This window comes from Pollachius pollachius (assembly GCF_949987615.1).
Source record: "Pollachius pollachius genome assembly, chromosome: 5".
NCBI lineage: Eukaryota > Metazoa > Chordata > Actinopteri > Gadiformes > Gadidae > Pollachius > Pollachius pollachius.
This window is the reverse complement of record NC_136938.1, coordinates 26760277-26772875: the sequence shown is the minus strand read 5'-3', so window position 1 is coordinate 26772875 and position 12599 is coordinate 26760277. Positions and strand designations below refer to the sequence as shown.

Sequence of the window (12599 nt, the reverse complement as noted above, 5' to 3'; positions counted from 1 at the left end):
ATCGTGCGCTGGAACAACCAAAGGAGTCTAACCAATGAGGCAGCATCGTTTTCAAAACACGGAAGTAGTTCTATCGAGCACTATGATGCATTTCGCCGTGGAACAATAGATGCGTAAAAGGTAATATGATCAAAAAGTATGCATGCGATTCTGCATTTACTTGACAACAGGGTTGTCTCGCAATGTAACGCTCACGTACCTACTACCCAGAGAGACCACAACATGTGTAAGCTGATTTACTGCTCTCATCTTTGTAATACAGACACTTCCTCTCGGGACCAGCAGGGGCCGCTGTTTGGCCCTATGTATGTAGGTCACGGGTAATGGTCTCAACTAGTTAAAATAACATTGACCACGCTGGAGCTTTGGTCAATTGAACACCTGCCTAGCTACCAAATATTAATGTTGGGGTCCCATGTTGACAGCGCTTTAAAAAGGGTCAAAGTTCATTAATTTGTTTGTTCAACTACCTCTGCCCAGGTAGCTTGCATGAGCAGACCTGTAATCAGTTGTATGAGTGACACCTGTGTTGGTCGTAGTAAAACAATGCAAGGTGTTTGTTGTGTTTTTCCAGTTTGAAGCATGGCCGAAGAGATCTCATCCGGACCCGAGGCAGGGGATTCTAACCCTGCACCGAACACGTGCCCGGTGTGCCTAAGCCCCTTCAGCGGACAGAGTGTGGCCACGCTAGAGAACTGCCAGCACGCATTCTGCCTGGCGTGTATTCTAGAATGGTCCAAGGTATAAATACAAATGTATGCATTTCATTGGTAACCTGTTGTGAGAATGTATTTTGGTAACTGTGTCCACCTCAAATAATCTTACCTAAAGGGGCAGTGATGACACTATTAGGATGTTCTGTTTTAATTCAGATTGCAAACTCCTGTCCAGTGGATCGGATCGCCTTTGAGGTCGTCTATCAGAGATCATGTCTTGGAGGACCAGTTCAAAAAGAGGTAGAGAGGAGTCCCCCTTTCAGCTCTTAAAATAAAATAATCCTTTATTCCCATACTGCTTACTCCTGCTCTTTGTTCCAGATACGGGTCCAGAGACGGAGGCCTGATGATGACGATGACGATGGTGATGCGAGGGAGAGGGTGGCTGTGAACTGCGAGGCATGCGGCCGGAGTGACCGTAGCCACTTACTACTAGTGTGCACACGCTGTGACTCAGGGTAGGGCGATCCTCAGTGTGTTAAAAATAGTACTTTGTATTTTATTGTATTGTATCTTATCCTGTGTCTTCCACTGCTACTGGGCTGCTGTAATGATTGATAGAGTTGTTCAACCATCTATCATAATTGTCGTTTTCCATGGTTCTCTTCACCGTGGCTTTCTAACCGTGACTCGACCCATTATTTCCCTGTTCCATGGCGGCTCTTCTCCCAGGTACCACGCTAACTGCCTCACTCCTCAAGTGCCACGCCCCCCTGGAGCTGCGTGGAGCTGTCCAGACTGTGCAGCTCTCAGTCCCCCCCACTCAGGTGGGGTCCCAGTCTTTTCAAACGTAAAAATGACGGTGTTTTCCTAGCCAACCAAACTTGTTGTTTTATGTTTTTTTATTTTGTGTTTCTATGAACATCCTTACTGTACCGACAGAGGAATATTGTTTCTCCTCCTTCTGACAAAATGTCCTTATTGTGAGTCTCTTTGGGTAAAAGCGTCTGCTAAATGTAAATGTCCGTCCGGCACGACAGAGGACGAGCAGGTGAGCGACGAGGAGCTGACGGAGCTGCTGTCGGAGGCGGAGGGCGTCCTGCTGACCTCCAGCCGCCTCAGGCCCTCCACCCTCAGCCAGCCCAGCCGCTCCACTCCCCCACGCGTCCGTCACAGCCAGAGGATCCAGAATGCATCTGGGGCCGACGCCAGGCCAGCACCGCCGCCCTGCCTGGTCAGTACAGCGTTCTAAAGATGGGAGGCACGTCTGTCTGTCTGTCTGTCTGTCTGTCTGTCTGTCATTTGCTGTTTTTATGATGATGACCATAATATGGAATTCCCATTATTTTCAGCATGTACCGAAATACCTGATGAGAGCAACACGACCTGCTGAGGCTGAGACCAGCGCTGCACCCAATGATGGGCCGGAAGGAGACTGCCGGTCAAGCGGTGCACAACAGAGTTGAATGTACCGCCGGCCCGCCTGTCAAGTTGCAATGCTTAAATGATCCAGAAGGGAGCCGCGTGTTCCCCTGATGTGACGGCGGAACCTCGAACCAGTCCCGCGGCTTTTTAGAGCTGCAGTTTGATTAATGGAACCATTTCACGGTTGCAGAAACAACCTTTTTTGTGACACCTTCACTAACTAGACTGTTTTTATGCTGTTTTTGCTCTACATTTGTCATTGTGAATATTTGGAATTTTCTCTGCTCTTTTTGAAAGTTGTTTTTTATTTTAATTTGATGAACCAGTCCACACCAATACATACTTTTCACACAATCCTTTTGTCTTAAAAAAGAAAATACAAGTTTGAGGCTATTTGCCCTGTCTTTAACAGAGCAGCACCCTGGGACAAAGTCTAGTCCCTTTGTCTCAGAACCTTTTTTTAAAAAAAGCAAAACAATCTGCTTAGCTTGTTGGTGGGAAAGTGGCAGGCTGCTTGTCAAATGGTACACAAGTAAAGCTGTACCACTGGCCACCCTGTCGAGTTTTAATGCTACCATTATCCAGAGGGGGGCAGCATAACGCCTCGTGAACATAGAATCTCAAGCCATTTAAACGTCTTTCTAGACCTGATTTAATGAATGGAAGGATTTTCACGTTTGGGGAAACACGTTTTGCTGACACCTTGAACAATATATATTTATTGCAAACTGCATATGGGTTGGACAATTTTTGAAAGGTGTTTATTTACCAGACCAAACTAATACAAACTTTACACAAAAACTTTACAAACAAACCTTTTGCATTGTCATTTCATGCAGTCTCTCCCTAAAAAGAGCTGGATGAGTCTGTTGGCTCTCTGCTTTTAATAATGTATTTGCAAGGGCCCAGTATTTTGCCTTGATCAAGGGCTCGGGTACAATTATTAATCTCAACATTTTAGTCGTTTGATGTGATGATTAATATTCAGCAACGTCTTGGCTAGAGAAGTAGACCACTCAGCCGTCCGTAGTACTTTGAATCAATCGTCTCCTCTATTGCAGCCACTCATTACTTCCAACCACTGGAGGTTAAAATGTGTACCACATTTAACCTAATTTGATTCACTCCTTCACTCAGTTTTTTTTTCTTCCCATTAACACGTGAAGTACAGATATAGGAATGGGTAAAATTATGTTAGGATGTGTGATTGTAATTGCTTTGGCGACGAATAGGCTGCATGGATAATAACACTATCCTTGAGCATTATATTAAACATGTTACATATTTATTAATGCAATTCTTTTTCTAAGTGCTGCAACTAATGTTGCCTAGCAATATTATCAATTCCGGTTTAGTTTCAGTTTTAATTTAGTCATTAATCCTTAATTAAACCGTGTGATATTTTTCTGTAAAACATGATGGACTGATCAGACTGATCACTGATCAATTTCTATTAATACACGCCTTTATAAAGACGAACTAACCCTTTATCAGAATTGTTACTTTCAGTATAAGAAGCCTTCAACGTATACGAAAGAATCCTGCAGGACAAATTAATTTAATGACAGGGACGCAGCGTCAGTGGTTGAAAGGGGTCCTCCGGATTATTACAACGTGCGTACTTTGAATGAGCCAATTGGCTTCCAGGACGGCTCTATTGGAATGGAAATTAGGTGCTGCCAGCGTTGTGTGTGTGTGTGTGTGTGTGTGTGTGTGTGTGTGTGTGTGTGTGTGTGTGTGTGTGTGTTGGGGGGGGGGGGGGGGGGGGGGTTGCATGGGAACGCCGCAGGACACGCGCCTGGCTCGCGTCCTGGGTCTGTCCAACGGCCGGTGTTGGGAAGCTTCTCAGAAGCGTGCGACGCGCAGAGAAAAGAGGGGAGGAGAAATCACTTATAAAAGAAACCACCGCGCACCGTTTGACGTGTTGTTGTCCTGAAGTTTCGGGGTGCGTGCATCTACTTTACAATCGCTTGTATTACTTCCTTGGAGAGAAATGGAGACCATGTCGTCGCCTGCGACGCACGAGCATTTTTCCCAGTATACGCTCCTGATGATATCAGGGGGTCAAACTTTACTACCTGCCTCGGGAGAAGAAAGGTGTGCGATCAAAGTGGAACCACGGCAGACTGATCCCGAGGTGCTGAATAGACAGCGCCCCGGGTCACCCCAACTTTTACGCTGCGTAAAAAGAACCCATTTGGAAAGAGTGGATTTCGATTTCCCCCACAAGCAACAATTTGTCGCGTCCGTGGCGCGCAGGAACGAGCGAGAGAGAAACCGCGTGAGACAGGTCAACGCCGGCTTCCAGACCCTTCGCCAGCATGTGCCCAACGGAGCCACCAACGGGAAGCTCAGCAAGGTGGAGACGCTCCGGTCCGCCGTGGAGTATATCCGAGCTCTGCAGCAACTTCTGCACTCAGGCCAGTCCATCTCGGCGGCGTTTGATAACTTGGAGGTGGCCTCCTCGCCTTCCGTCTCCAGCGGGCTCTCGGCGGGACCCGAGTCGCCCCACTCCACCTGCTCCTCGACCTCAGAGGATGGGACCGGCTATGGGACTTTACGCACCGAGGAACCCGAGCTGTTAGACTTCAGCGCCTGGTTGCACAGGTACACTGAGTTCTTGAATAACTGAGAGGACAAAAGTCTTACCACTGCGTTAGAGGATCTTCTCTTGTGAATCCGTCCTGTATCCTATATGCTATATGCTATATCCTATATCCTGTATCCTAACCACCCGGTGTTGTTTGGTTTACAGATTCTAAATCGATTCAACTCAACCCCACATTCGGAGTTTGCCTTCTCCAATACTTGGATGGACTTGCAACCAAGAAGAATCCACATGCTGGAAACCAACATGCCTCACATATTCAGTTTGATACCCTTGTCTGTAAATATGTAAATACATGAATGCTTTATTTTTTTAAATTCATATATTTTTTACCTGTTTTATAGATCCTATTTTTCCTAATGTAATTCATAATAAAAACAACCTTTTGATATAAAACTGTTTCTCCATTTACTTTGTTAAAGTAATTTTCTATTGCAGGCCTATATCACCTCAATAAACAGGTGGTTCAGGTCTTGAGGTTTTGAGTATAGACCAAAAGCAGTACAGGCCTGTGTGTGTTAGCGGGAGAGTAGTTACTTGTGTGTCCATGTGTCCCTATGTGTGTTAGTGTGAGCGTAGTTATTTATGTGCAGTGTATGTGTCCATGCATGCCTGTGTGTTAGTGTGAGATATACTTGTGTGGACTAGTATATGAGTCCATGCGTGCTTGTGTGTGTTATAAGAGGGTAGTTATTTGTGTGTAGTGTATGAGCCACACGTGCCTGTGTGTGTTAGTGTGAAATCTGTTAGTGTGTGTTGTGTGAGTCCATGCATGCCTGTGTGTGTTAGTGTGAAATCTGTTAGTGTGTGTAGTGTGAGTCCATGCGTGCCTGTGTGTGTTAGTGTGAAATCTGTTAGTGTGTGTAGTGTGAGTCCATGCGTGCCTGTGTGTGTTAACAACATTCGCCCGGTGAAAGGGTCCAGCATACAGCTCTTGTCTGCCTTCCTGAGTCAGTTGGGTAGATTTATTTGCATACGCTATTGTGTGTTCCAGGTTAGGCCCCACTGCAGCCCTCCTTCAACATGTCTCCTCTCTACCTCTTCTGTCGGTGAGGCCCAGTGAATCGCTGGGCTGCCTCTCTTCACTGAACCCCTTTTGTGCACAGCAAGGCACTCATTCATCTCGTACCACCGGCCACCGACACTTCTCACTGGTCAGCCTCATTACCTTGATATAGAGGCACGCTTTGGAGTGGCCTGGCCAAACATTGAGTTATTTTGTGTCTAGCAAAGGTACGATTCTATAGGCCTACAATGGTAGATCGGTGTTGAAGGTTTGAACGATGCCATGCTAAATGGGCTCGCTGAACTTGAAACCCTGCAATAGCTTTAAAGCTCCTGTTCATGGTGTTGAAATTGTTTCTTTGGTTGCTCAAGAAACTATAGGGGAGAAACCCAAGTATGACCAATTGATTTCTGATAAATAACGCACTGCCAGCTGTGTGTTACCCATAGAATTTGTCCCTCATATCTTAATAAACATTTGTTTGGGTAGCAATACAATTTTGTAGCAGGCATCTAAAGCATTCAAACTCTTGTTGCGTCTCGGATGTCTCTCGATATATGGTAATCTTCAAGTTTAGTAAACTAGGCTAACTTTTACCACACTACTCACACAGTAGAGCTATACAGGCTAATACAGTAGAGCTCTACAGGCTAACACATTGGAGCTCTACATGCTAATGCAGTTGAGCTCTACATGCTAACTCAGTAGAGCTCTACAGGCTAACTCAGTGGAGCTCTACCGGCTAACACAGCAGAGCTCTACATGCTAACACAGTGGAGCTCTACATGCTAATACTGTGGAGCTGTACATGCTAAAACAGTGGAGCTCTACATGCTAACACTGTGGAGCTCGACATGCTAACACAGTGGAGCTCCTCTTGCTAATATTTTGGAGCTCTACAGGCTAACACAGTGGAGCTCTACATGCTAGCACAGTGGAGCGCTACAGGCTAACTCAGTAGAGCTATACATGCTATCACAGTAGAGCTCTACATGCTAACACACTGGAGCTCTACATGCTAATACTGTGGAGCTCTACATGCTAACATAATGGAGCTCTACATGCTAATACTGTGGAGCTCTACATGCTAACATAATGGAGCTCTACATGCTAACACTGTGGAGCTCTAAATGCTAACATAATGGAGCTCTAAATGCTAACACAGTGGAGCTCTACATGCTAAAGGGCCTGCCTGTCTCTGCAGTGGATTCCCCCGCGTACCGTGTTAAAGGGTATACAGCCGAACAAGTCGATTTCTTGCCGGCTGTAACCACAGAGACCAGACTGGTGAACATATGTCGTGTGCCACTTTTTATTACCAGGAAGAACGGCCGCGCCTGTCCGCGTAGCTGTTGCTATTCAAGTCCCAGCTTACCTCCCATTGAAACGTAATGGGACGCGGGCGTTCCACCGCGAGTCATCTGGTTCACCTTTTCATATGGAAAGCAAACGACACAGTGCAATCAAAATGGCCGACGGTCCAGGGCCAGGTCAGGCCCAGAGAGAAGATCTGTTAATCGAGAAGGATCCTCTCGTTAGACACATCCAACCAGAGCACCCCCACCCCCCTCCCCCCACCACCCGGCTCTCCCGAACCCCCAAACCTTGTTCCTCCTTCTCCCTCGGCATTCTCACTTTACAAGCATGCAGGGGGCCCTGTTAGCCGGCCGTATGGGGGCCGTCCTCCCTGCTTTGTGCTGGCGTGCCCGGGGCTGCCCCGCAGACCCATCGTCATTGTACCCCCCCCATTGATCGCTGGCTGGGCCGTATGGAGGCACCCCTGGGTGTCAGAGGTGACAAAGGAGTGGAGTGGGAGTTTGTTTCTGCTCAAGCAGAAGTGGTGCGTGCCTCTGTGTGTGTGTGTGTGTGTGTGTGTGTGTGTGTGTGTGTGTGTGTGTGTGTGTGTGGGGGGGGTGTGTGTGAGGGGTGGGTGTGTGTGTGTGTGTGTGTGTGTGTGTGTGTGTGTGTGTGTGTGTGTGTGTTTGCCTGTGTGTGTACGTGCGTGCGTGTGCGTGCGTGCATGTGTATGTGTATGTGTATGCATGTGTGTGTGTGTGTGCCTGCATGTGTGTGTGTTTGTGTGTGTGTGTGTGTGTGTGTAGAGGGGGTGCCTCTGAACTGTCAACTGTGGGGAGAAGGCACCCAGAGAAAGGATACGGGGTCGTTAATGATTATTGCGCTCAGTAACTCAGGCGTCTTGGAGCCTTGTTTCGGTGTTTCCCGGCTCCACGCTGAAGTTTGGATTCGGTGGATTTTGAGAGGAAAGCATCTGAACATAGGGAGGTAGAGCAGGTTGGCCTGTAAACAGAAGGTTGCTAGTTCGATCCCCGGCTCCTCCTAGCTGAGTGTCGAGGTGTCCCTGAGCAAGGCACCTCACCCTGACTGCTCCCGACGAGCTGGCTGTCGCCTTTCATGGCAGACACCGCCGTCGGTGTGTGAGTCTGTGCATGAATGGGTGAATGTGAGGCGGCATTGTGAAGCGCTCTGAGTGGCCACTGTTAGGAAAGCGCAACATAAACGCTTCTGAATAATGAGTTACTTACGACCTGTTTGGTGGGTAACAGCTCTGGGTTACCATGCCAACACATGGCTCAAGGTGCTGGAGCGGTTTGGGGATGTGATTATTACAACACATTTGTCATTACAACCCATTACTCTCATGCTCGCTCTGGGGCATCAAGTTCTTTGTTGGGGCCTCCGGGCGGCCTGCTCCGTCCAGCGAGCAGGCCCCGGGGCAGGGCCCAGCTGGGGCACTATTGTCTGGGCTGTGGGCGCCACGCCGGGAGGAACCGTGTCAGCTCTGATAGCTTTGTTTAAAGCTGCAGGGCATCTTGTTGAGGGATTTCTCCGTGTTCGTTTGATTAATAGAGGATTCTGTTTTGTTGGGATGGCGGTTTTTTGTGGTTCTTTGTGTGCAAAAAGCTAAACTTTAAACTGTAAAAAAAAGTCACCGGATATTAACTTCCCACTGTTCCCTCCGCATGAATTTATCATCCAGCTTCCACTTTCTTGCACCTTTTCTTGTTTTTTGTTCAAAAAACGTTTTTCTCTTCAGAAGCCTAATCCTTCCCCCTTCAGTCTTAAAAGGCTGAACAGACTCCCAACACTCCCATTTAATTCACGCTGCCTTCTAACGACAGCTTTCACTAATGGGTTCCTTGTTTACTCAGATTTGAAAGCAGCAGATTATCCTCACAACCAGATAGGCTCCTCGGGTCTTTTCCTTGCATTTCGATAAGAGATGCCACGATTTAAGTAAGCATATTTTTGGATTAAAATGCAGCAGAGATCTGCAAGCATCTCTTCTTTTGAATAAAACAGGCTGGTATCAAGATTGGGTCCACAAACATTGATTTGACTCAGTATTTAAGAGATAGGTACAAAGGCAAGAAAATGACTTCTCACCCGCTAAAGTCGATCCTGAATGACGGGTAATATTGGGCAGTCGGACAAGCAAATAACAGTTTTCTTCCCCACCGTGACTAGAACCACAAAGATATCTCCTGATTGAATCAAAGCTTCAGACACTGAAGTATCTCTGCCTGCAGATTGCCCGGGCTCTGAGCTGCAGCTGCAGAGGGCAGAGGTGTCTGCTGGTTACATATTCATCACCCTGAAGTTGGAGATCTGAACTCTCTCCATCATCCATATGCAGCACTGCGTCGTCGAGGCTTTCATCCGAGCTTATCTGGACGATGCCAGCCTGCGCAGAGCAAAGCAAATACAGAACCGCCCGATAGATCTGGAGGAGTGGGACAAGGGACAGAATTGATGAAGGTAAAGAGAGGATTATTGTTGATCAAACATCACCCCCGTCTTCGTCTTTCTCTGGGTCCTTATCTCCATGTCCCAGGACTATTTCCAGAGAGAGCAGGCCCCATTTGGAGGGGGGTACGGGAGGGCGTCTGAAGACCGGTTTCATGTTTGGCTCCATGAGCTGTGGGTCACCAGATCTTTCTTTACATTGTCTCGCCATTCTCTCCCCTAACTAGATTCAGCGTGTTTGTTTTGAGGAGGCTGAGGAGGGGGTACCGGGGGGCTTTGGGGGGCCCCTCTGTTGCCTATTGTACCGCCCGGGCTCCTTTGGTTGGTGGCCGTCGGCCCGACATCTTGTGCCATATGGAGCCCCGAGATTCCCCCAATCAAATTAGCTTTGTGCTAGCTCCTCTTTTCTGCCAGTTCAGGAATGGACTCTGGCCCCTTGGTGACTGGGGGTCCGGGGGGGAGGTCGCCGCGGCCAGAGACGGACCCCGGGCTCTATGGGTGATAATCAACAAATGATATAATGGGATCATCGTCCCCTCATCTATCACTGGCCCCTGAGAGGCCCGGGACGCTGAGTGAAAGCTGCGAACGCGCTCCGTTCTCGGCTGTTCTGTTCTTTTCTTTGGGCTTTCTCTTTAAATCCGCTTCTTCTCAGTGAAAGGCGGGAGATCTAATCTAATAACTTTGACTTTAGAGGAGGAACGAGGAGCCACCAGCTCGTGTGTTCACCCCTGGCTTCTCCTCCCTGTGATGTGCTGGTATTGGGCTGTTTGTCCTTCTGATAACCTACCTCCCAGGCTGCGGCACTCACAGGCAGAGCAGCCTGTTGGTGCTACGCATGACGTAAAGCCTACTGGTGGTAGTGGCAGGAAACACCAAGGGACAAACAGTTAGGGCCTACCGGTCGGTAAGGAAAATAGCAAGTGTATTATTTTGTGTGACTGAGAAAGAAGGGGAGATAAAGTGTGCATGGTTGTGCGTGTGTGTGTGTGTGTGTGTGTGTGTGTGTGTGTGTGTGTGTGTGTGTGTGTGTGTGTGTGTGTGTTTGAGAGCCCGCCCGCCCGTTATTTGGTTATTTCTACAGAGGCACGAGGCCAGCTGCAGCAGTCAGACCGTGGTGAATCGCTGTATAACTCACAATCCCGTCCCCAGTGAAAGACGGCCAAAGAGATTTCCCAACTGGCCAATCAATTGGAGCCCTTCAATGAGTGAAGGCTATTGTGTTCTGCTAATGTGGAGGAGCAAGAGCAACCCCCTCCCTTCTCCCCTCCCTCCTTCCCTCCCTCCCCCCAAACAGCTCTCCCTGCCCCCTCCCTCTCTTGTTGATTTACTTCCCGCCGCAGCTGTAAGTGATATTCTACTTCAGTTAAAAAGAAGAAGTAGAATAATCCTAATGCTAATAAATAGGGAATAATAAGAAAATACAGCCTATGTTTTCGTCATGGTTCCTTCTCAGAAGCGTAATTCAGTAAGAAACCAAGCTCAGTGTGAACTCTCAACAGGTGATGATTTGCAGTTCACACTCGGCTTGTGTTTTTACAAAGTTGACAAAGTACTTCACACACAAGCATATAATTTTGGACTGAATGAAAAGTATCAAATATAATGACAAAACAATAAAAACGGCACTGCAGAAACATTAATACGTGTAGCTGGGGTCGTCTGACACTGCTGAATTCCTTTGAGGGCCGTCACAGGAGAGCTCAACCCAGGTCCTACGATCACGCTCTTGGGCCAGGGCGCGATACGAATGTAATGCCTCTTGCCGTAGATGCGCACCCGCTTTCATCAACCAGGCCATGCTACATCTAAGACACACACGTTCCACACACTGCAGCCTGTTGCCTGTTGCAGAGAGTGTTTGTTGTGCATGAGGAGCAGCAGTCAGCGGTGGCCCCCAGCACGCCCCCCAGCAGGCTAGAGGTGGGCCGGGGTGACCGGTGACGGGGCGACCTAGACAAGGCCGGGGTTGGAGAGAGGAGCGCTCTCACGCCCATGTGCCCCCCCCCCCGCCCCCACCCTCTCCACAATGACTGTGTGGCTGGTACCCGCGGCAGCAAGGACACTGTCAAAGGGTTGAACTTGCCCCCGTAACCTCTGGTTCAATCCCTACAGTAATGCGCTTTTCAGAGCGAAGAGGCAGACTATAGCAAAAGACGAGCACTGTGGCGCGATAGGCGAGACAAAGAGGCGATCGATATGGTGGATGATAATACCACCTGGAAAGTTAGAACGATTTAAAAAGCATACGACCATTATCAAATGTATACATGTTCTTATAACTGAGAATTCTGTTTCTTCTGAAGCAATGAATGCCTTCAGCCTTCAGAGGGTGGATTTGTAATCCGTTGGCGCCCTCTGGTGGCGGTTTGTGGGAACACGTTGGTGAGCGTTGAACTCCTTAATTAACCGCAGCAAAATGTATATTTCATCAACGAGCATCACGTTCACAGGCATTTTGTCGTTTTATCTTGTCCCCAGAGTTGTTTTATACCTAGTGTTTGGTCTGGTACGGCTCACATTGAGGTTGTTTGTTGAGTGTATGATTCCACTTTATTAGAAATGTTTGTTCATCAAACCTTCACCTGTGGTGGAGAGATAGCCTCGAACACCTCGAAGTGGTTCGGAGCGCTCGTCGTATGAATCATTTGTTCATTCATAAGTTCAACCCACGTCTAACGTCTACATGACCACATGAATAATCCTTTCAATGAGAATGATGTGTTTTTGCTGGTTGTGTCAACTTCTTTGGCACGTCGACTTCCAGTAGCAAGGCTTACCCCGTGCGCGAACCGCCCCCTCTCTCTCCCCCCCATCTTTCCCTCTCCCCCATCTCACTCTCTCTCTCCCTCCCCCCATCTCTATCTCTCCCTCCCCCATCACATCTCTCTCTCTCTCTCTCTCTCTCCCTCTCTCTCTTTCTCTCTCGCTCGTTCCCTCCCTCCCCCATCTTTCTCTCTCTGTCTCTCTCTCCCTCCCTCCCCATATCTCTCTCTTTCGCTCTCCCATCTCTCTCTCTCTCTCTCTCTCTCTCTCATACAGCAGGATCACTCCACCACTGCCAGCAGGTGCTCGTGGCAGGCTGCAGAGCCGCCTTACAGCCTTACTGTACACACGGATGGAGGAATAACTTGGCTCC

The 12599-nt window shown here is 48.3% G+C and overlaps 2 protein-coding genes across 2 annotated transcripts; both read left to right on the top strand.

Moving 5' to 3' along the window:
- The first annotated feature begins 67 nt into the window (after positions 1-67).
- On the top strand, positions 68-2812 carry LOC307076325 (PHD and RING finger domain-containing protein 1-like). The gene is made up of 7 exons (XM_079737271.1): positions 68-120; positions 575-741; positions 873-956; positions 1038-1174; positions 1389-1483; positions 1697-1890; positions 2009-2812. The coding sequence occupies exons 2-7, from the start codon at positions 583-585 to the stop codon at positions 2120-2122; spliced, it is 783 nt and encodes a 260-aa protein (XP_079593397.1). The 5' UTR covers positions 68-120; positions 575-582; the 3' UTR covers positions 2123-2812.
- Positions 2813-4074: 1262 nt separating this feature from the next.
- Positions 4075-4843, top strand: LOC307076148 (achaete-scute homolog 1b-like; the record flags this gene model as incomplete). Its single annotated transcript, XM_079737032.1, has 2 exons — positions 4075-4688; positions 4837-4843. The coding sequence occupies 2 exons, from the start codon at positions 4075-4077 to the stop codon at positions 4841-4843; spliced, it is 621 nt and encodes a 206-aa protein (XP_079593158.1).
- Between the last annotated feature and the right edge of the window lie 7756 nt (positions 4844-12599).

Bases quoted from the DNA above. Each gene is read 5' to 3' on its own strand.
- LOC307076325 (XM_079737271.1), top strand. From the start codon at position 583: ATGGCCGAAGAGATCTCATCCGGACCCGAGGCAGGGGATTCTAACCCT. The intron at 957-1,037 runs GTAGAGAGGAGT...TCTTTGTTCCAG, and splicing joins GAGGACCAGTTCAAAAAGAG to ATACGGGTCCAGAGACGGAG. The intron at 1,891-2,008 runs GTCAGTACAGCG...CATTATTTTCAG, and splicing joins CAGCACCGCCGCCCTGCCTG to CATGTACCGAAATACCTGAT.